Below are 22,629 nucleotides of genomic sequence, written 5' to 3'. Positions count from 1 at the left end.
TCTGCCTTTTAAAATTTTCAGGGGATCTAAAGGTTCAGATAAGACTGGAATATTTTTGTCATTCTGTCATTATTTCAACTTCTCCCACAAAAGGTTCACCATGCTCAAGTCATTTTTCTTTTAGTTTACTTTTTGTTTGAAACAGACTACAGCCAGAGTTTGTTTTAACTGTTTTAACTCATTTTTATATTTTTTGTTGTTCTGAAAAACGTCTGGAAAAAGCAACAGGTGCAGCTTTCAGTTTTTGCTCGATAAAATCCCCCTCCTCTTTGATTTCACAGAGCCCCACTCCATCTTTGACCTTCTGCGTGAAAACTCATGACCGGCTTTACTATATGGTGGCCCCGTCCCCTGAGGCCATGAGGATCTGGATGGATGTCATAGTAACGGGTGCAGAGGGCTATACGCAGTTCATGAGCTGAGGGACCACTGGGTGAGCGATCTGGTTGATGTCGGAAACCAAGCGAGCACCCAGACACCTGCGAGCCAACCTGAGCTGCTCCCTGCCGCATCCGGGACTGGAATCAAACAGCTTGACAGCGTGTAACGGATGGACTTTTAAAGGGATGAATAACCTTGGGCCAGATGCCTTTGAGCAGATGAGGGCTCACTCATGACAAGGGTGCATTTCAGTGATTATGAGAGTTGTATTTATCTTTCACCTAGCTGTGTGAGTAGAAGAAAAAAAAACACTTTGAGTAGCCTGCCAGTAGATTCACGAGGGACTTCTCAGCAACATCAATCACATTCGAGTACCAAATGTACTGTTAATATTTACAATACGATACTTTATTCTTACTTTATATAAGCTCAACCTGTTTACACCTTTGAAGCCGATCTATGCATGCAGTTTTATCACTCTAACCTTTTTGATACATTTGTACTTTTTCCCTTTGTTAACTTTTCTCATATTACAAAATAGCCTCTCAGTATTACAAAACAACAACTATACAGTAAAAACAACTTACAAGCAGCTACTCTGAAATATATTATTGAGACGCATATTATTTGGTGCCAAATACTTGTAATGCTGTGCAAGATTTGTTCTTTTTTTGTTACACAAGTGTTAATACCACTTTATGTATTGTTCCAGGAGCTTCTCATTTAGGCTAATAACACAGCTTTAATATGTCTGTACTATGTCAAGTTAAATTCTAATAATATGATTTTAATAAGAATCATAAATTATATAACAGGATTGTAAAACTACGTGTAATAAACAAAACTATATGATGTATCTTTTGTTGCTTTTTGCCTCATAAAGCACTACGCTGCTGACAAATTGCCTAAACTGGATGCATTCAGTTAGCACTTCTTCCTTAATTAGCGTGTCTCCCACACAAGTTAATTACCAGCTTTCTATAAATAAAACCCGCACGCCCCAATTTGTTGCTTACATTCACAAAGGTGTTCATTTTTAAAACGTTACAACGGGTCTATTTACATGAGAACAATCAGGTGGTTTAATGAGTTAAATTGGCTCGTTAACTCTGATCAAGTACAAAAGAAACACTGAAGCCGTATTTTTTGTGTTTGTATTTTTGGGGCAGCGTAATTAATTATATCGCTCACTTTGCACTAGGTGGGAGACATGGAAATGAAAAAAGGAAAAAAAAACATGAAGGGAAATTACATGCGACTTTACATGCATGATTCAATATTAAGAAATTTCAAATCACGTACTGTAAAACCATGTTCATGAAGTTCCCACAAAGTGGGCGCTTAAGAGTAAAAATTCCTCACATCTACACAGCGGATCTTCTCGTGTTCAAATTTTCTAAAGGTGCAAGTGCAGATTACTATTAACCTGTGACAGGGCGGTATGATTAATTGACTCCAGGGACCAGGGGGATATTCAGCAAATGTGCAGGTAATCAGGGAAACACACCTTGCTGCTGACAGGTACTGATTCGATTCAGCACTTGAAATGTTAATTCTTAATTTCTTGGTCTAAAGTGAAAAACATGTTGTGTGCAGCGATGTCGACTGAAATGAGCACCCTCAGTTTAATGCAGCCAATGATTCCTACTAATAACTTCTGCCGCTTCACTAATATCATTCACACCATTTGCATTTGGCTGACCTTGGGAGAGATTTTCACACATCGTGCCATTCAGTACTTCTGAGTCTTTGCTGTGCCCAGCTGAATAATAAACAGATCTTTAAGAGGGCAGCGCTCGCTCATTACCGTGGTGACGAGCAAGAGTGACACCCAGCCTTATTGTTGGTGAAATATTAATGAAACAGGGGGTGATTTCCCCACACTCTCCCGCTCACACTGGTCTTTTTCCCAAGGCCTTTATCACACAAATGAGAGCGTCGACGCTGTGAATTAGCAAAGGTCTTACACGATTTTGTCAATATTAATAGGAGATATTAGCCTCGTCTCAAGACAACCGAAAATATCTGACGAAATGAAAACATCTGTCAGCTCAGGGGGAAGGTTTTTTAGCATCTCCTGTCAAAGATCTCCGCTCTCACATCCTTCACAACACTTCAGCGCAGGCATTTGTAATTTATAAGTTTTCATATCCACATGTGAGTTCGGATTAATTTAGGAGATTAAAGCGAAAAATCTCCTGCCCAACCCCTAACACACTCCCCCCTCTGCACACACGCAGGCTCAGACATCACACATGAAAGCATCCTTCACTAAATGCATCTGATACACTGGCGAAAGTTGCACTCACAGTGTTTACTGCTTTGAACAAATCATCTTCGCTTTCTTTGAAGGGGATGTAAACCGACAGTTATTAATTCAAAAACAGGCTACACAATAGATACAAAGCATTCGATTACATTGTTGTTGTTGTTTTCTCTCTCTCCAGATTTCACAGTACGCACAGCACAATGTGTAAAAAATATCCAGAGGGGAAACGCGCCAATGTTGACCTAATGAGGACAACAAAAACAGAGACACATCACAACGGCACCCCCACTGTGGGGTAATAATTCTTTGTGTTCTGATAACTAAATAAAATCACACTTTACATGTGCATTGATTTTTTGATAATCTGAGATATAAAAGGAACTGTATATTCACCCATAGGTAACCCTTTTCAATTGCTTGCTAACCCACATATCTGATGAACCAATCACATGGCAACATCTAAATCCATTAAAACTTTTAGACATGGTCATGAGAGCTTTAAGTTTAAAGTGAGCATCAGAATGAGGAAGAAAGGTGATGTCAGAGGAAAATAGCCAGGTTGCTTCAATCTGAAAGGAAGGCAACGGTAGGGCTGTGCGATATGACCAAAATCTCATATCCCGATATAAGAATTCCATCGTCCCGATAACGATATAAATCACACAAATGTAACATTTTCTGTAAATTCTGTGAATCTCGGGCAGCTCGACTTGCGTGAAGTGTTTCCAGGTGCGCGTCATGTAGCTGGAGTCGAGTGTTTTAACAGATGCATGAAACTACACATTTTGAGTATTGAGTGAGTATTTATTACACGGCGTGCTGCGGGGAAAAGCCTGTTCTAACGTTTAAGTCTAAGGTTTATTTTTTAGCACCTGGCGGCTCTTTTTTTTACTTCTCATCCGTAAATAATCTGCTCTTTCACGTGATTCAAGTTATTTTGAAAAGTCTCAACAGGATCTTGAGCTTTATTGTGAAAGGTTTGTGTGGAACATAAACAAGCGGACACGCTATGGTGTTACCGTCTTGTTGCTAACGACAACGCATAAAAACAGGCGCTTGTCCGTCTGTAGTGTGGTTATATAAAATATAAGAGAAAGAGAGAACTGTAAGAAATTAATATAGCCACTACAGTGACCATCAAAACGATGAAAAAATATTGCCGTAAACAGTTTATTTTGCGACACCACGAAACAAACGATAGCGTAAAATGAAACGATAGACGTCTTTATGTCGTCATCCGATATATATCGTTATATCGAACAGCCCTAGGCAACGGTATCTTAAATAACCACTAATTAGGCAGATGGGTTTTAGCAGCACAAGACCACGCTATGTGCCACTTCTGTCAGCTAAGAACTGGAAAGTGAAGCTTTAGTTCACACAGGCTCATCAAAATTGGACAACAGAAGTTAAAAAAAATAAAAATAAAAAACTTGCCTAGTCTGATGAGTCATGTGTCTGCACTTCGGAGACACCACAGAGGCCCTAAAGGAAATATTTGCTGAAGGTCATCTAGTCCCATCCACATTCCCTCCTTTAAAACAGTGGCCACAACTTTCAATCAGAATTTCCCTATTTAACAGACATTACACGTCTCCCACCATAACGGACACAGATTTTGGTTCCGTTTATCATAACTGTCATAACTGGTAAGGTTTTTGGACCCATAAGCAAGCATTGAGAGAGGTACCAGCCTCACTAGTTTTATTACATAAGAGGTTTGAGTGGGCAGGTAGGCGAGTGTCCACAAGTGAGTTTTCTTGCAGACAGGTTTTCTTTTCACAGAGACTGTTTGTTCCCCTGAACAAGGGAATGCAGACGAGAATACCAGAGGGGATCCAAAGCAGATGGAGAAAATAGTCAACAAGACTTCCTAGAGCTAGACTAGCTATTGTACTGCATGCTGTAACAAGCTGGTGATGAGTTGATGAAGAGCTGGTTCTTTTATGCACAGGTAACTCCTGATTGAAAACAGGTGTGCCAGCCAAGCTCAACGGGAAAAGTGAATCGACACACTCAGACAGTAAAAAGGGAGCGGGTGAGAGAGGGAGCTTGAAAAAATGCACTGCAAAGAATACAGAAATGCACAAAGAGAAGGAACAACAGGAGGAAATACACTGAATACTGCAGTGTAAGCTCCAAGACATGGGGAAAAAAAGAAGAAGGGTTGCAAGTAATGTTTGATGAAGCACTACAAAGTAACACTGAAATGCAGAAAAAAGAAAGAGAGGGAACAACAGGAAGAAACACAGAGAGAAATGCAGAGTATTCTCCAAGACTCCGAGAGGAAAAATACAGAACTGTGAGTATTTTATAACAAAGCAAAAGACAAAAACACTGAAACAGAGGAGGAGAAGGAACACCTGGAGAAAATATGGACCGATATACAGTTTAGGTTCTGAGAAATGGTGACATGCATAAAGAGAAGTGATGATGGAAACACATAAAAAGCGTGCACTTCATGAAATGCTGAGGAAAAATCAGGAGTTACAAGCCAAATGTGACAAAGTACAATAAAGGAATAAAGACATGCATAAGGTGAAAAAAAAAAAGAGAAGGAAGTGATATATAATGATGTGAAAGAATCGTATGAAGAAAAGCAGAAAAAAATAGAAAAAACTGAAGAAACTGTAGAAACAGAATGAAGAAACCATAAAAACTGGTCATGTTGTAACAGTTACGGTTAAATTATGTCAAAAAATATCAGCATCATAACCACTTTTAACAATGTTTAGAAATATTACTGATGAAAATGACCATTAAGCAGTGAGTAAGAAAAACTGAATAAGTTAAACTTTGCGTGACATGACTTCCCGTATTAAGGTCAGCTGACAGGTTTAAGTTGGATACAATGTAGCGGTGTTTCAAGAATAATTCAATTTAATTTGAAATGTTCTGCACCTCTAGTAGTATTTTCACTACCTTAAAACAGGCTCTTTAGTGCTATTGCAGGTATGAAAAAAATTCTTTTTAGAAAGTCAAGCTATTACATCACTCTTCATTAACAGGAAAATATCAGCACATACCTGGAACATGACATAAATTAAATATGCTGCTGCTCCGATTTTTAGATGCAGAATTAAACTCGCTGGTCACTTGTTTTTCTTTAAAGGTTCATTTGCTCAACTAAATGTTAACCCACATATTTAACCAGCCAATTACATGCAAATCAATGCATTTAGGCATGTCGAGATGACCGAGACGACCTGCTGAAGTTCCAGCTGACTATCACAATGAGGAAAAAATGTGATTTAGGTGACTTTGACCATGGTATGATTATTGATGCCTGATGGGCTGGTATCAGCATTTCAGAAACTGCTGATTTACTGGAATTTTCCAACATCTCTCTAACCATCTCTAGGGTTTACAGAGAATCATCTGAAAAAGAGAAAACATGCAGTGAGCCTCAGTTCTCTGGGTAAAAATGGCTGGTTGAAGCAAGAAGGCAGAGGAGCACAATCTGACTGCTTCAAGCTAATAGAAAGACAAGAATCACTCAAATAACCACTTATTACAACTGAGATATGCAGAGGAATATCTCTGAATGAACGTGCCAAACCTTGAAGCAAATGGGACCGCAAAAGATGTCAGTCAGAAAACTGAAGCTACAATTTGGATTTTGACAAAATCAGACAACAGCAGATTGGAAATGTGTTGCCTGTTCTGAGGAGTCGTAATTTCTGCTGCCACATTTAGAGGGTAGGGTCATAATTTGGTGTAGACAATGTGTTAGCATGGATCCATTATGTCCTGTTTCAACAGTTTAGGCTGCCTGTAGTGTTGTAATGAGGTAAAAGCACACTTTGGACAACTTAGTACCAAGTAAGCATGAGTTAAACTCGACAGCTTACTAGAGTATTGCTGCTGACCATAGCCATTCTTTTGGGACCACAGCATACGCATCTTCTGATGGATGCTTTGAATGGGGAAAAAATATCATGAAAAATGTCAAATAACCTCAAACTGGTTTCTTGGACATGAAAATGAGTTCACTGTATGCAAATGGCCTTCACAGCCACCAGATCTCAGTTCAGTAGAGCGTCTTTGGGACGTGAAGAATAACATCGTGGTTGTGCAGCCTTAAAACTGCTAAACTGTGTGATGCTGTCATGTCAATATGTTTGCAGCACCTTGTTGAATCGAAACAAAGAATTTTAAAAAATGGGGGTTCCAACTAGTAAAGTGCATCTAATAAAGTGGTCAGTGAGTGGATGCATTTCTTTTGTCTTTATGTTGCTTAACACTTAACACTTTGTCTTATGCTCCACATCAAAGTAAAGGACTGTTTGCTTGCAAATATACTGTTAAATAAAGTGACTTTGCAGAAAGCAGAGACCCCATGACAAACAGTCAAACAATGGAAGATAACATTGTAAACTAGTGTTAACATGCCTTACCAAACTAACAATTAGAATTCAAAGTTCAGCACGAGTTAACTTAAGCTCTGATGAGTGAACAGTTTAAGTTTTTTCATGAGCACGAAGCATATGGCCTGGATGGTTATCGGCTGTGTAAAACTCATAGGTGACAGACGCTGAGCCTCAGGGGTTTTAAATGTTTCTGCAGCGCAGCATCACACAGCCTGAGTGCTGTAAATGACACAGAGGAACCACTTGGGACCCATTTGCTTAAAGAGCTGAAATTCTGGAGAACACAAGTGATGCACGGACAATAAGTATGAATAAAAAGCTGTGATATGCAACAATTCGTTTACTTTCTTTGTTGTCCTGCTGTTATTGTAGCACTGTTTTCTTTTACAGACCTTACACTGTATGCCACGCACGGCTTCATTCAACATGCTTTCAGAAGTTGGAGTTAGGTATGAGTGATCTACTAAAAGCTGTGAGATCCCACAGGAAGACAAAGCAGATGCTGTAGTGAGTTCTTTACATCAAACACCTCTAATATACCACGAAGTCCTTGAGGAATAGCAAATAAACAGAACCCTATGACTGACTGGTTCCTATCTGTCACAGCTGAATGCAAATGAAGTTGCTTTAAACATCCGTGAATGAAAAATTATACTATGCTTGTCACTTTCCTGAGACTTGATTACATGTTTTCACGGCAAACCGAAAAACAAATTCAAGTGATCAGCAGGCTGAACACACACAGAAACGTCCACAAATCCCCTCTGAGAGGCTTCCATTCACAAGTCGTAACTGAATTCCATGTTTTCTTCGTATGTTCAAAGAGGGGCAAAAGTTGAGGACAATAAATTCTGAGAGAGATGATGATGAAATGATGGTGTAACCCTTACTAACGTGCCATACATGCACTTGGCATGCAGCATTGACTTTTCTGACTTCTCTGCTCATCCACAATATTCAGACAATGAATTTGGGTATCGAGTGATGGACTTCCAACTCCCGCTATAGAAAAACCGACAATAAATATTTCAAGAGTATCTGAAGTCTAGTTTGATCCAGAGTTGTTTACTTTGGCTCGTTTTCCTGTGTTGTTTTAACAAGTCGGAAAGTTGATCTATTCCAGTTTTTGCAAATGGATACTGAGGTTGTTAAGATTTTCCAGAGGAAGGAGGGGGAGACATGAAGGTGTTTTGCTGCGCAAATAACACATTTTACATGTCTTCCTAAATAATGACAGAGGAAACTGTACTTAATAGTGGAGACTGCAGGGAAATCCAGCCATGCTGTCATAAGGAGCACCTTAGATTTCTCTCATGATGCGCAAACAGGAATCCCTCAGTGGACCAATTAATACAGACAGAGAGAGCAGTCAGCGATTTTCCCGGGAGACCTGCCAACTTCACCAGCTACTAGTATCTCAATCTGGTCTCCATTACGACCACATTTATCTCGATTGCATCAGGCTGCCTTTCTACAAATCTCTCAGAGCTCCACTCCTATGGTAACAACCACATGGTGGGCGTTTTGCTGAATAGCGCCGCTGTAACAGGGCCATCCTTTTAAAGGCATCAGATCGACACAGACGGACAGCGTATATTAGACTTGGGACATTTCACTCAAATTCAATTTCATCTGGTCTTTTTCAAAGAACATGTTTCACTTGGTGTGAAAACAACTTCCCCTGGAGCCATCCTGGATAATGTGATTCTGTGCGATCGATTCGACTTTCAGATGTTCACTCAATGCACAGACATGCTTCTCTGTGGACAAATCTATTAGAGGCTAAATCATAGTGCCAAATCAATTTATTAATTCAGCAAAGCTGGAAATAAACCTGTTGGTTTTGGTAAAATGATAGAGTAACAGAAATGCAACTCAGCAAATAGGATGGAGAATGGCTGGGTTGTTAGGAGTGCCAAAACAAATGTGAGGTAAAAGGAAAACAGTAGGGGGAGAGAGAGAGAGAGAGAGAGAAAGGGAAAAAGAGAGAGATGCAAATCCCATGGCAACAGCAACCAGACAACAAGTCTAAAATAGGGGGCAGTGTCCGCTATTACTATAGCAACAGGAGAACAGCACACTTGCTCAGCTTCGGGATTTGCTGAAAGGAGGAAAACAAAGCTTTATTCCTAACATAAATGTAATTGACAGTCATTACCAGTAACTTCATTTAGTTCCACCAGCTGTGTCTCACCAAATTAGTCACAAAAATAAGGATTCGCAAAGTGTATTAGGCTGACAGCCAACCACAAGGGATGAATAATTTATCTTCCATTATTCACTGACTTAGTGTAATTTTGCACCTGGGAAGCTTTGGGTAGACAAATGAACAAGTCAACAAAATAAAAGTGAAATGAGACATAATCACAATAGAGTAGTTGCAAGCTAAATTAAAATAAACGAATAAAACAGAGACATTACATCCACAACGGTGACTAGCAATTATGTAATTCTAAGTACTTTCTAATTTAAATTATGTAATAAATGATATATGCTGCATGTTCATTAGTTATCGCGACATAATCGGCCAGATTAAGTCATTACAAGCTGAATGCTGTATCAGTGTCTGAGTTTGTTTAAACTGTATCACAAAGTGTCAACGATATTCTCTGCTTTCAAAAACTGCAGCACCGACCTCCACGCCCGGTTTGTTGACATGAAACATGTGCACAGTCTGCACTGCAGACAGAGGGAGAGAGAAAGATGACAACACGGTGGTGCTTTGCCTTGCCTACCACCGACCAATCATATTTCAGAAGTAGCCGTTTTGAGCCAATCACAGAACGACAGTCTGAGCCCGTGCAGCCAATGGTACTGTTCGTGGACCACTGATGCAACGGAGATGCAACAGACTTCTTCTAAACAACAAAGTGTGTTATGAGCCATATAGCGCTTTAAACAAAACAGCGGCACGCCTTATTGTAAAGTACAGTGTCTGAGCTGTAGTTTTCTCGACAGATCGCGTTCGCGTAAACCAAATCCTCTCACTTCGTTATTTAATTTAAAGACGAGGTTATACCCTTTAGAGCTTAAAAACTAGCACAATGTCTAGCTAAAAGGCTACTTTTCAGATTCCCTTTTTAAACCAGTTGTTATTTGTATCTTGAATTGCACAGTTTGAATTTAGTATTTTCTTTTTTATTAGTATATTTATTATCTATATATTTATTACTATAAATAATAGCATTACTCACCTGAATGAGCAGCTGTGTTACTTTTACAGAAACAACAACAAAAAAGTAGCTCAATACTTTTATAAAAGTGTGGGCAGCGAGAGTGTGGGACGTCCTTGGGTGAGCCGCGGAGGGAGGGGGCGGAGGGATCTGCACGCGCGGAGGAGCCTGGTTTACCCCGGTGACGCAGTCGGTTGCTAGGTGTGAATGAAGTGATGCTTTGTCACAATTAAGCGGCTCCTCAGTTTACAGGTCGACCACAACAAAGCAGCACCTCTCTCTGTTTGCCTTGTCTAGGATATTCCGAGCTGAAATATGGCTCTTTAATCTTTTGTTAAGTTGTTGGACCCGAAAAGTCGTCGTGCTTTGCTTTAGCAACGCACCCCCAAGTGCTCTACAATTTTTTCTGCAAGAATGGAGTAAGTGAAAGTCTCTCTACTGGCTGTACATAGAGCTGTTTTGTTGTTGCTGTTGTTGTTGTTATCATTTTGGTGTAAAGTGGCTACATCTTGTTTGGTTTCGTCGCTTTAAATGAACCTTTTTGACAAATTCAAACATCTTTTTTCTTCTTTTTTATTTTTAAACTACGATCACTCATGGAGTTTGACTGATTGTGGTTGCTTTGTGGTCAGTTTTAGTTTGATTTTTATTGATTTTTCCTCTACTCTAAATGTATTGCCTTCAGTCTGTGCACTAACTGGAGATACATCACGTCTGTCACTTCCAGCGTTTAATCTTTCAATGTTTAATTTAGCTCTCATTGCTGTAATCGAGTCCAATCTGTTTAAGTGATTAAAAAAAAGAATTGGTAATTAATTTTAAAAGGAACATGCGATTGGAAGCAGCTCATCAGCATTCATCCTCTTTGACCAGCAGGGCAGCTCACCTACAGAGTAGAGGTAGCTCTTGTGGTGCTTCTTGTCAACAGTTGGGCCCTTGACAGCGTCACTGGGTCCCACGTGTTTTGAGGACGTCAGGTTAATTTTGCTTTGAGCCAGATTAAAGCCCACAGGACACTGCTCCCACTTTTCTATCACCCACTGTGTCACATCTGAGGCTTGGTTTTGGGAATAATGTACTTTTCTGCTTTTCAGTATTTGGTATTTACTGTAAAGCCTTTTTGTTTAAAAGATGAAAAAGTGTATTTGTGTGAAAATGAATTAAGTGAGGACCAGAAAGTGATTTTTTCTTTGTTGCCTCTCATTAAAACCATGCAGAGAAACTTGCAGAGGGCAGCACAGACAGAATCCCATCTGATGATCCCCATTAGTCGACTGAGTACGCCGTATCTTTCTCAGATATATCTGATCCCCCTTTTTTTCTTTCTGCTTACCCTCTAGGTTTCATTATGCTCACCCAGACCTGCTCACTGTGGCCCATCTCTCAGACCCTGCTTGCTCTCAGCATATGCTTGGACTTGGACTGAATCAAAGCACCAACAGACAAAATGATGGCAACATCAGCGCCTGTTTGGAAGACTCTTCGTGTCTGCCCGGCAGACCCCCTCGCTCTCTCTCACCCACAGGCTAACCACAGCCAATCACAGGGGTGCAGGGGGGAGGTGTCAGAGGAGAGTCAGCACTTAATTGGTGAGTTGCAGCGTGTACGCTTTTTTATATTTTTCCTCATTTCAGGTGGGCTCGGCACTGCAGCACATTCGTCCTTCTTGAGCAGTAAGTAATAAACTAGCTACGTCTGTTATATTAAAACGCTGCAACTTTATCGGCAAAACCCCCCAATCTGATTTGCCTTTATTATTATTATTATTATAAATCTGATTGTTATTTTGGGAAACTGCTTCGTGCACTGATGGATTTTTTTTTTTTTTTGCATGAACGTTATTTTTTTATTTTATTTTTTTTAGCAGCATTATTTCCTTCCGACAAACATCTTGTAACCGATGCAATTTTTCCCCCCTCCTCAATAGGTGATGGTAACACTGACTGGATGACGGAAGAAGTGGATTTCTCCTCGTACCTCCCAAACCCTCCTTCCCCTCCCTCCTCTACTAATGCCTCCCTTCCCCCTTCACCCCTTCAGAATGATATCCAGGTGCCCTCTGACTTGGAGGTCATGACCTCTCTGCTGCAAGAGGAACTCGCCCAACTAGAGGACTACTTCCTGTCTGAGCCACTGCCCGAGAAAGGGCCGAGGCTGGGAAAATGCGACAGGGGTCCACTGCCTGCGGGTCCTCCGCCATTCACTCAGCTGCCATACGCATCATACGCTACATCCAACCAATCGGAATCCAGCCCACTTCTTGTTACCTTGGCAACCGGAGAACTGGACTTGCTCAGCATCTGTGGCGGGCCCATTGGGCGCTCCAAAATTCCAAGACACGCCCCATATAGCTGCAGTCGACCCAGTGGGTGTGGTAGGAAAAGAGTTCCTGATGGTTCGAGGTTCAGCGAAGGCTATGACAGCAGTTTGTTGAGTTCCAAAGGAAGTAACTCAGGTAACTCAGCTGTGACCCTTACAGGTAATTATGGCTGTGTAGAGGACGACCAGTTGGTAGGGAAAAGCTACTGCTTGGGTAGTGCGGTTGAGCTCAGACGATGTGCTGTTATACCAAAAGAAGAGAAAAATTGCTGTTTCACTCAAGATGTGATAGGTGGTGGGAAGATTGTTGGTGGTGGATTTGGCTTTGGTGGATCACTGGAGGTCCCCCATAAGAAAGAGGATCTGTTGATGTATAGCATGAGGGAAGTCAGTGGAGGTGCTGGTAACAGTGATGTGCTGAACAGTATCAAAACTAGTGTGGAGGTGACAAAAGCCACCGTTTCTTGGAAAGCCGAGAGCAGCGAAGGTTGTTATCTTCCAACAACATCACAGTCTGAGGCCTACCATAGCTTCTTGGGCAACATCAACGAGCAGGTGAAAACAGAGAGTCTACAGATAGCTCAGCATGATCTACACTGTAATTTCCTTGAGGATCAGGGCCCAGAGTGTCTTTTAATGGCTAGGGATAGTTTGAACCTGGAATCTTCGGGGCACAGACAAGCATGTCGGCTGAAGGAAGACCACTGTGCAATGAAATACGAAGTGGACATCATTCCAGGTGAAGGCGGGGAGCGCAAACAAAAGAAAAGAGATCAGAACAAAACTGCCGCTCACAGGTGAGATTCTTCTCGATGAAATGTCAATGTTATCAAAGTTTCACGAGTTTACATTTTCACAGAGTCTTCGTTTTTGGTCGATGCAGGTATCGCCAGCGAAAAAGGGCGGAGCTCGATTCTTTGGAGGAACAACTGCACTGCCTTGAAGGGAGGAACCGGGAGCTCCGGGACAAAGCAGAGTCCGTAGAACGTGAAATCCAGTACGTTAAAGACCTGCTGATTGAAGTTTACAAGGCCCGTAGCCAAAGGCTTAAGCAGGACACAACAGCGTAACACCAAGCTTCTGCGAGTACACTTAGAGAGAGCGTAACAGGGAGAATCAGCAGCTCTTTCTGTCTTTAAGTTTGTCCTGAATCAAATGTTAATTTTTTTTCTTTTTTTTTCTGTAGCGAGGGGTTAAAAGCATGCTTTGCTAATATGAAATCTTTTTTACATTTTAAATCAACACTATCCAATTCTTCCATCGCTTTCGTACTCGAATCACTTGAGCCGGCACTGTGGCATAGCAATGCTTTAAGATGACAATCATTTTCGATAGCTCTCGCACTTCGTGAATCTACTATTGAAATAAGGTAATTTCAGAAGTAATGTAACTCATTATGCAGGTTTTATATTTGTAATAGCCTTACGTTAAAATTGATGTCAGCAATAGAAACTCATGTTTGTTTGAGGGGTTTTTTTTCTTTCTTTTTTAATTATTTTCATGCTCAGTCGCTGGATCACGTTATTGGGTGTTGATATTTCAGTGTGGACAAATATTTCAAATCAACTGCGTTTATGCAACAGCAAAAACTAATTGGCATTAATACTAAAATTATTAGAACTGACCTTGAATATCCTTTGACTTTTACAATTGCAGAAAGAGCGGCTAACGTACAAAAGAGTCGTGAAACTTTATTGTGTATTTTGTTGTTTGTTTTTCTGTAAAACATTTGATTTGCTTCCAGTTTATTTCAGTCAATAACAGAATTATTTTATTTGTATGTTTAGAGTATTTTAGCCAGCTTTGTTGGAAACATTACTTTGTCTTCTGTATTTACATTTGTTTAATTTTCATCCCTTTAAATGTAACAAATATAACCTTTGCTATCTTTCTTTTAGCAATGGCTTCAAATAATGTCGGCATTATGCATTCTGTGACCAAAACTGTTTTTTTTCATATTATTTTTAAATGTGTAACATTTTATCATGTGGTGGCAGTAAGATATTCTTCCCTCGCATTTTGCAAAATGTACAATCTGTTTTGCAGCTCAGGATACATGTTAATCCGCCAGTTCTACAAACATCAGTAGATAATCACGGGAGGAGATTACAGACTTGAAGCTTGCAGGGTTTCCTCATATAAAACTGTTGTTTTTTTCTTTATTTCCAAATGTGTACAAATATTGTAACTAGTATCATTCTAACAGCCTTCCTCTGCATGCCTTTGCATAAATGTACTCTCTGGAATAGAAAATTTAGGGTTTCAGAAATAATTCTCTCTCTAAACTGCTTGTTAAAGCAATAAGTTTTATAGGCCTCTGGCTGATCTGCACTAATTTGTAACAACTTTTGTATGTTCAGGGAGTGGAGTGTGTTAACCTTTTCTTTCTATAAAATTATTGGGAAAAAAAAAATCCTAATTTTGTTGTTTCTTAAAGCTTTTGCAGCTTTAGCTTTGGTGTAAGAGGTCTCAATTCTTTTTTTCATATAAGCAAATAATCATTGTTACTGTCATTTGCTCCATGCTTATACCAAGGATAGTTGTTTTTCTATGCATATTTATTTTAAGACAATCTTGAATATAACAGCGAAACTATCGTAATTATTTATGGGGTTTAATTGGTGCTTCTTTTTTTTTTTTTTAGCCCCCTGCGGTGCACTATCAATCCCGATGGTTAAACCAAAAGTGTGTACTAACAGCACATTTAGCGCGTTGTGTTTTTAACGCAATTTTATCATAGATACAAATTAACTTCGTCTGATGTCAATCTTTTTGCTTTTAAAAAAAAATAAAGTGTATCATCAACTTGGCCCGCTGTGCTTTTTCTTTTTGGTGCTTTTACTGGGATTTATTTTTATTTTTTGTCTGCGTTATCCGAAGTACAATCTGCGGCCTGAGCGTGAAAATAAGTGCTTGGTTTTTGGATTTAATAAATCCGCGGGGTTTTCATTTTATTTTTATTTTTTTTTAAGGGAAATCAAAGTAAAGCCCGGTCAGGGCCCGACAGACACTGACAAGCGCTTCTTTTCTCACCCTGCCCCGCTGAGCAGACAGCTGACAGACGGTTATACAGAGAGGACTGAAAACTTTCATGGGTATCGATCTCTTCTAGTTCAGTCGATACAACATTTAACATAAAACCACATAAAAACGCTTTCGACGTCCAGTCCTCGGAAATTCGGCTTCGTTGTTTTCTACTTTATTTAGCCCAAATTCACAGACTTCTAGAAGACCTCGAAGGGCTTTGAAATGCGAATGCCTCTAAATTCACATGTTGATCTGCATATGGAACATTTTTAAAATCCATCAATAATGTTCGCTACACCTAAACAAAAGCTTTCCAAAAATCGACAGCACGCTGCGGTGCCAGCAGAAATACTCATAACTCAGAAATGAATGAAACTCCTCATTCGCCACTTTTATACAGACTGAATTATTGTTATGACAATTTTATCGATGAAAAAGAAAACCTACCGTGATTTTTACGAAGTTACATCGTTTCCTTTTTCTCGTGAAATTAGAACAGCTTGCTGTCACAAACCGAGACGTTAAACAGTAAAACAGTTTTATTTTGATTCATAAACGGGGACTCGGTCGTTCACTAACACATGGCTTCAGACAAATATGTTGCTGTAAAGTTAAACAGGGAGCAGGTTTTTAAGCTGCTGACTTTTCTGGTGCAGTCAGCTGTCCAATGAGCCGCTGATAGTCACACTGTGGAGGAGCATGTTGTGAAGCCTGAACAAGCTTCTTACTGGCATCAAGAGACATCAGGACCTTTGAATGAATGCAAAAGAAGAGCAATAATCTAAATAAATCAATAAATGTGTGTTTCAAAGTGTGTTACTGACTTGTGAAAGATTAAACAGTGAACAAAATTTATCTAAAGGACAGAACAAGCTCTGGGCGTAAGAGCACAGCTTTAAATTCAATACCAGGAGGTGTGAACTGTTTTCTGCTTTTCTAATTAAAAATGAACTATTTCAAAAGCACCAAATTCTCCAAACAGAGATTGTTTTATTGTAATGTGAGCATGTGCGATGCTGTGACTTGCTCGTTACCTGACGCATGGCATCCTGCTGGCTGTACAGGTATAAAGATCCTATGGCAGCTTCTCTCACTGCACTGTGGTAATCTGTGCATGCAGTTCTTAGAAGTAAGCTGGGCACATTTTCCTCCAGCAACAAGGATATGGCTCCATCAACATTTAGCAGGTTTCCCAGGGCGGCGCAGCAGTGACGACGTGTGAGGGCATCAGGATCATAGATTAGAGTTACCAGCATGGCCACTGTCCTCCTGGCTTCATGTGTCCACCTTCTTTCTTCCTCCTCCATTCTCTGCTCTCTTAATGTTTCCAAATCACTTGCTGCCTCAATATCTGAGTACGTCTGTTTATTTTGTTGCTTTTCTATGCACCATCTCCCTCTATGTATCCCCTTTTCACTGGGTCTGTCCATATGCAGCCCAGCTGCAATATAGCCCAACCAGTTTCCAACTGACCGGCAAGCAACCTGCCGGACAGGCATGCAGGAATCATTAAGGCAGTTTATCATGGCTTTGAAAATGTCAGGTTTTAGGGTGTGTTGTGTGAGAGGCCTGAATGGATCCAAATTTCCTAAAAATCTACACGTGGCAGCCCTGATCTGCTCATACGAGTGAGTCAGTGCATGCTGCAGCACTGAGGTTTCTACATAAAGTTGCAGTGGGCAGGAGGGACAACGGGCTATCCCAGACAATAGAGTGAGGAGCTCCACAGCAGCTTCCCACAGAATTTCCAGCTGCAGGAGTTCGGGGAGCAGAGAGCAGGCAGTTCTGGTTGGAGGACTCTGACGGCTGGAGGCAGGGAGCTGATCGTCCCAGGATGGCAAGAAAAAGCAAGAAGCTGCTTTTGTGAGGTGGTCAATTGAGCGGGGGGGATCACACAGGAGCAAGCGGCTCAGAAGGGAGAGAGGCAGCTCCAGTAGATGAAGAGGAAGGGTTTGAATTACCTGCCAAAGCACAAAAAAAATAATAATAAAAAATAAAATCACACAGACAACTCGTCATACATCAAACAGGCAACAACAAACAACAACACAGTGCTCTTAAAAAAGTACAGACACATCCAGGTGTACAGTACTGCATGCCAGACACAAAACTAGTGCAAGAGTTATCCTGTGTTGCATCAGAGAATTATGTTTGTCGGCGAGGTCTTTATTGGAGCAAAATAAGGCCCTAACCTGCAGGAGGCTTGTAACAATACCACAGCTGTCGTACAACTGGAGAACTGTGGACATGGTGCGTGGAGGCAGGTCCAGGGCGAATGGAAAACATAACAAGTGGCAGCTCAGTGTGGATAAAGTGTTGTGACTCAGATCCACCCTGGGCCTCCCAGGATTGCCCTTGGCAAACAAATGAAGACTGTAGGGTATAAAAGATGCTATTGTTAGCTCCAGGCATTGTAGCTGGCTTGTAATACAAATTATTTCGTTTAATTAAGACATCTCAACACTAACCACTCGGTGCCCAGCAGGCGGCCAAGAGCGTACACACATTCTGATCCAACATCACAAAACACAGGAATGCACGAATATGCATCCTTGCAGAAGGCAAACAGTAAAGCAGAGAGAAAGAAATACAGTCCTGTAACAGACACACACAAAGAAGCAAGGTTTGCTTTTTCATTAGAAGTGTTTTCAGACATCATGGGTTTCACAGGATGAGTACAATTACCATTTGCTGAACAGAAGTCAGAGTCTGATGTTGCACTTCTTAGGGAAGCACCGATCTTTTTCCACAGATTCAGAAAGAAAACTTCATTTAAACCCGAGGGCAAAGGGCCATTCTCATGCTGTTTAAACAAGAAAGCACAGACATTTAGTACAGATACGTTGCTAATATCTGTACTAATACATGTTTAACCAAACTTCATCTGCAGTCTGACCTCATTAAGTGCATCTAGGAACAAAGACAGCAGGCCATCACAGAGTCCCCAACCGGAGGGTGGAGAAATGTGGGGCTGATAATGTAGAAAAATAAATGGATCATACATTTTCAGGTCCCTTCAAGCTTTCATATTACTGCCAGGTTTACATGAGCTCAGTACCTCACATGGGTTCAAGACCAGAGTTTTCAGCAAGGATGCTAGATGCTCCACATCAACTTTGACATCAACATTGTGTTGTGTGAAGAGAGACAAAACACAAGCAGCCAGAGGCTAAAAGACAGATAATTGAGCGTTTCACACAACAGACCAGCTGAATGCATATCAAAAAGGTACAGACACAGGATATTATATGTAAACCATGCTGAACATGGTTGATGCTGTTGAAATATGTCAGTGGGTACTCACGACCAGACGACTGAGATTTGGTTGACTAAGAATTGTTTTGAAGGACTCTGTGAACTCTTCCAGGCTAAAGCGTGAGAAGCAGATGGTGAGCTGCTGTAGTTGGAATCTCGTGTGTATGCACTGAGTATTTCACAAATGAACAAAGTCAGTTTCAGCGAGGGAAAAAAAGACTCATCAAACCTTTGTTCCTGTTCCACCCAGGCACAGTTCTTCTCCCAGTAGACCAGGACCACTGTGATCATTTCTTGAAGGACGGGGATACTCTGCTGATGCTGACAAAGTACCAAAGTAGAAGTGAGAAACATTGTTGCAGGATCAGTTCATTGTGAAACACTGTTTCAATCCAGGGTAGCAACCTTAATGAAATCTGAGCTTTCCACAGTATCCTGGATCAGGCCAAAGAGGACACGGGGTAGCCCAAGTTCACGGCCGACGTCGTTCAACTTCTCAACCTCGGCCATCACTAGCAGATTATGTAGAACCCTCATTGGTTGCTGAATCTGCTGAACTTCTTTTACCACGCCCCCTTTTAGCTGCCCAAACAAAGAAAAAAAAGGAGTAGATGCAAAACTCTTTTGAAGAAGAAAAAATTCACGCCGAATGAAATGCTGAAACATTACCTGAGCTTTAAATTCCTGGATCTTTGATTTAATTTGAGATATAATTATGCTGTAATCTAATATCTCTCTCGTTTGTCTGCTTGGATCGGACAGTTGGGCCAGATTCTCCCAGTATTCTTTGTTGTTTACATTCTGAAAGAACAAGAAATGACTCAGTGTCAGGTATATATTAATATATTAATTTAAGAAAGCAAGTTTTTTTTGTGCGTGTTATCAAAGCAGATCCTCTACTGACAGATAATATGTAAATAATTTCTAATGAGTGGAAAAGGCAGCTGTCTCTGACCTGCAATCGCTGTGAGGTGTGGCTTTCCTCCCTGCATCTCCGCACAAGTCGCGGCCCGATATCTATACAGGGAAATTCCCGTTCGTAGTCTATGCTTATCTGACCCCTGTAGAGAAAGGAACTATAAACACATTTGTTTATGATAGCATAACTCATCGTTACTTTGAACCTTCATTAACACCTGTGCTTTGATGTTGAGCTAGCTTGAATCTTCGGTCCGAGGCTTTGATTAGCAGCCATCATATCCAGCTGACCCGAGGTAACAGAAACATCGCCACAAGAGGGCATGGGGTTGCACACTCTAGGGGACATTGCTGCTGCCATCGCACCATTTTCCCTTTCATCCTTATTTTTCTGTCAGTGCACACAAAACAGGTTTAGGGCCCTCCGCTGATCTCACCATACAAACGTTTACAAATAATAAAATAATCATAATTACTGATTACTTACTTTGGCACTGTCCTTTCCTGGTGGTTTCCTCTTACTACAGTTTTCTGTTTGTTCCCTGACCTTTCGCAACAATCTGCTTTCTGCAGAAGCTGGTACAGTCTTCTCTGCCACTTGTTGGAGTTTCAACGCCAGCATGTCAGGGCTGGGTGTGACCGTCAAGGGCCTGGACACATTTGTGGCTGGCAAAACTGCAAACACATCACATGGGAATAAAATCATGAATGTCAGACATGAGAATGTGTCATTAACATTTGAAAGCTTTCTACTAAAATCAGGAGTTTTAAGAATCACCTAGAACACCATCAGCAACAAAGGGATGGTACAAGAGGTCTGGCCATGACAACCGTTTCTGGGGGTCTTTGGTCAACAAGCCTTTCAGGAAGCTCTGCAAAGAAATCATTGGATAGTAATAATATAGAAGACTTTGCATTAGGAAACAATTTGTGTAAGGTTTGTCTCCAATAAACCCTTCAAGGGACTTATAATTGCAACATAATCTTTTACAGGCTTAAAATTTTCAAGCTAGCAACATATTGAAGATGTTGGCTTCAACCTAAATGTAACACAAGGTGAGTAAAGTGTAGCTTTACTGTACCGTGCAAGTGCTGCTCATGGTGTCTGGCCATTTCACTTGGTCTTTCACAATGAGCTGCACTAGCTTGAAGATGGAGTTGGTGTAGAACGGAGGCGCCCCCGTGTGGAGTTCATAAAGGATGCATCCCAAAGACCACAGATCAGCAGTGTGGTCATATGGTTTCTCCTCCACCAGCTCAGGGGACATGTACAGGGGCGTTCCCTTGATAGAAGTAAGCACTAAGGTGGAGACGCTCATCGCTCTGGCAAACCTACAGCAAGATTGCATCATGTCATTTATTCTTTTAGAAACGATTGAAACTTTTTTCTTTGCAACTATCAACATACCCAAAGTCGCAGAGCTTCACCACACCGCTTTTTTCTAGCAGGATGTTTTGGGGTTTCATGTCACGGTGAAGAATGCGATGGGAATGTAAATAGTACAGAGCAGAGACCAACTGGCAGGCAATCGCACGGACCTTGAAAGAAGGGAAGACTAGTTTAATAACGTAACATTAAATAAAGCTTCACATCTGGTTCAATTGTGTAAAAACAGTGAAAACCTGGCTCTCTGGTAAGTTTCCATCATCCTCAAGGATCTGGAACAGCTGGCCCTCTGCGTACTCAGTGACAATCACAACCTGTCATTAACATATATAGGGGGTTATAATGATCATGGGATTATGTAAAGATAATTAGTTGACAGCAACTTATTTGAGAGTTTTGAGAAAATGGGAGAATACCTCAGTTTCAGTCTCAAAACTGTCAAAGAGCTGGACAATATTGGGATGCCGAAGGTCCCTCATAATTTCAATTTCCCTTTTGAGACTTTGTAGCTGGTTTTCCGAGCGACCCAGCTTTGGCATGAACTTAAGAGCCACCACCTCATGGGACAAAGATGAAGAGACGATGTGAAGCAGTGTCGTTAAACAAACAGGAAACTAAACTGTGCTCCTGTAGATGCTTACCATGCCACTACCTTTTCTCCTTCCCTTGTAAACCCGTCCAAATGAGCCCTCTCCCACCAGCGACAAAACCTGATACGAGTTCATTTCGGCGGCAGCTGGTTCCGTTAGAGCCCAAAAATCCCCGTAACTTTCAAACTGTGACCATTGGTAAATTATTGCTCTTGTTACAATAGACGCTTGGATGTAAAATGTTTTACTTTTTAACTTTAAAACTCACAACTTATGACGGGTAGCAGAGGTTACTCTTCAGTAGTGTTATTTTTTTCGGTGTGCAGGGTGTCAACGAATAGCACAGACGCTTGCCAGTTTAGCTGCCAATTCAAAAAAGTGACACAGAACATATAACAAAGTGTGATAAGTCGTTTGCATACACTCAGTATTCAAATATGCGACTTTTTTCCGCTTATTTTGACATCAAACGTGGTTTTCAACTGTTTTTAACGATAGAATGCCAAAATCAAGACCGGCTTCTGTGTGGACAACTTAAAAGCAGGGGTCCTCAGTCTAGCAACGGCAGCTGCGTTCATAGCAACCACGTCGCAAACAAAGCTAAACGTTAAATAAAATGATATAACTCCCAGAGTCAACATTACTATTTTTCACCCCGTTGGGGCCATATTAGAAATTTTATACCACAAATTATTATAAATATATTTTAAAAAATCCTTATGGTTGAGGGAAGTGGCCCAAGTCTGTCTGTGGATGCAAAGCTAGTAGTAGACCACATAAAGTCACAATCATCATATTTACTACTACAGACGGATGAGATGAAGATTTCCACAGACTTTTACACGACAACACACAAAACAAAAAGGAGTTGATAGTGGACTTCCGGAGGTGCAGAGAAGTACACACCCCCATCACCATCAGCGGCGCTGCTGTGGAGAGA

At 40.9% G+C, this 22,629-nt stretch overlaps 3 protein-coding genes across 15 annotated transcripts in view; 2 read left to right on the top strand and 1 right to left on the bottom strand.

Moving 5' to 3' along the window:
* Positions 1-1,237, top strand: part of phldb1a (pleckstrin homology-like domain, family B, member 1a) — a 29,582-nt gene extending 28,345 nt beyond the window's left edge. For all 13 annotated transcript variants that reach the window (XM_026181619.1, XM_026181620.1, XM_026181618.1 and 10 more), the window contains one exon: positions 282-1,237. In XM_026181619.1, the coding sequence (XP_026037404.1) occupies positions 282-422 (141 nt within the window). In that variant the 3' untranslated portion in view covers positions 423-1,237. The remainder of the gene's footprint in view (positions 1-281) is intronic.
* Positions 1,238-10,356: 9,119 nt separating this feature from the next.
* On the top strand, positions 10,357-15,281 carry atf5a (activating transcription factor 5a). The gene is made up of 4 exons (XM_026181631.1): positions 10,357-10,612; positions 11,534-11,782; positions 12,121-13,309; positions 13,396-15,281. Exons 2-4 carry the CDS (start codon positions 11,641-11,643, stop codon positions 13,580-13,582), a joined length of 1,518 nt encoding a protein of 505 aa, XP_026037416.1. The 5' UTR covers positions 10,357-10,612; positions 11,534-11,640; the 3' UTR covers positions 13,583-15,281.
* A 782-nt stretch (positions 15,282-16,063) lies between these two features.
* Positions 16,064-22,540, bottom strand: stk36 (serine/threonine kinase 36 (fused homolog, Drosophila)). Its single transcript, XM_026183190.1, has 21 exons — positions 21,958-22,540; positions 21,741-21,875; positions 21,516-21,656; positions 21,336-21,413; positions 21,121-21,251; positions 20,795-21,044; positions 20,491-20,584; positions 20,200-20,387; positions 19,931-20,103; positions 19,750-19,855; positions 19,464-19,595; positions 19,200-19,376; positions 19,024-19,115; positions 18,844-18,907; positions 18,598-18,708; positions 18,436-18,510; positions 18,225-18,342; positions 18,008-18,134; positions 17,732-17,912; positions 16,574-17,500; positions 16,064-16,289 (listed from the first exon to the last, which is right to left on the bottom strand). The coding sequence occupies exons 2-21, from the start codon at positions 21,822-21,824 to the stop codon at positions 16,170-16,172; spliced, it is 3,369 nt and encodes a 1,122-aa protein (XP_026038975.1). The 5' UTR covers positions 21,825-21,875; positions 21,958-22,540; the 3' UTR covers positions 16,064-16,169.
* Positions 22,541-22,629: the final 89 nt, after the last annotated feature.

This window comes from Astatotilapia calliptera, chromosome 10 (assembly GCF_900246225.1).
Source record: "Astatotilapia calliptera chromosome 10, fAstCal1.2, whole genome shotgun sequence".
Taxonomy (NCBI): Eukaryota; Metazoa; Chordata; class Actinopteri; order Cichliformes; family Cichlidae; genus Astatotilapia; species Astatotilapia calliptera.
This window is presented reverse-complemented; position numbering and strand designations above follow the sequence as displayed.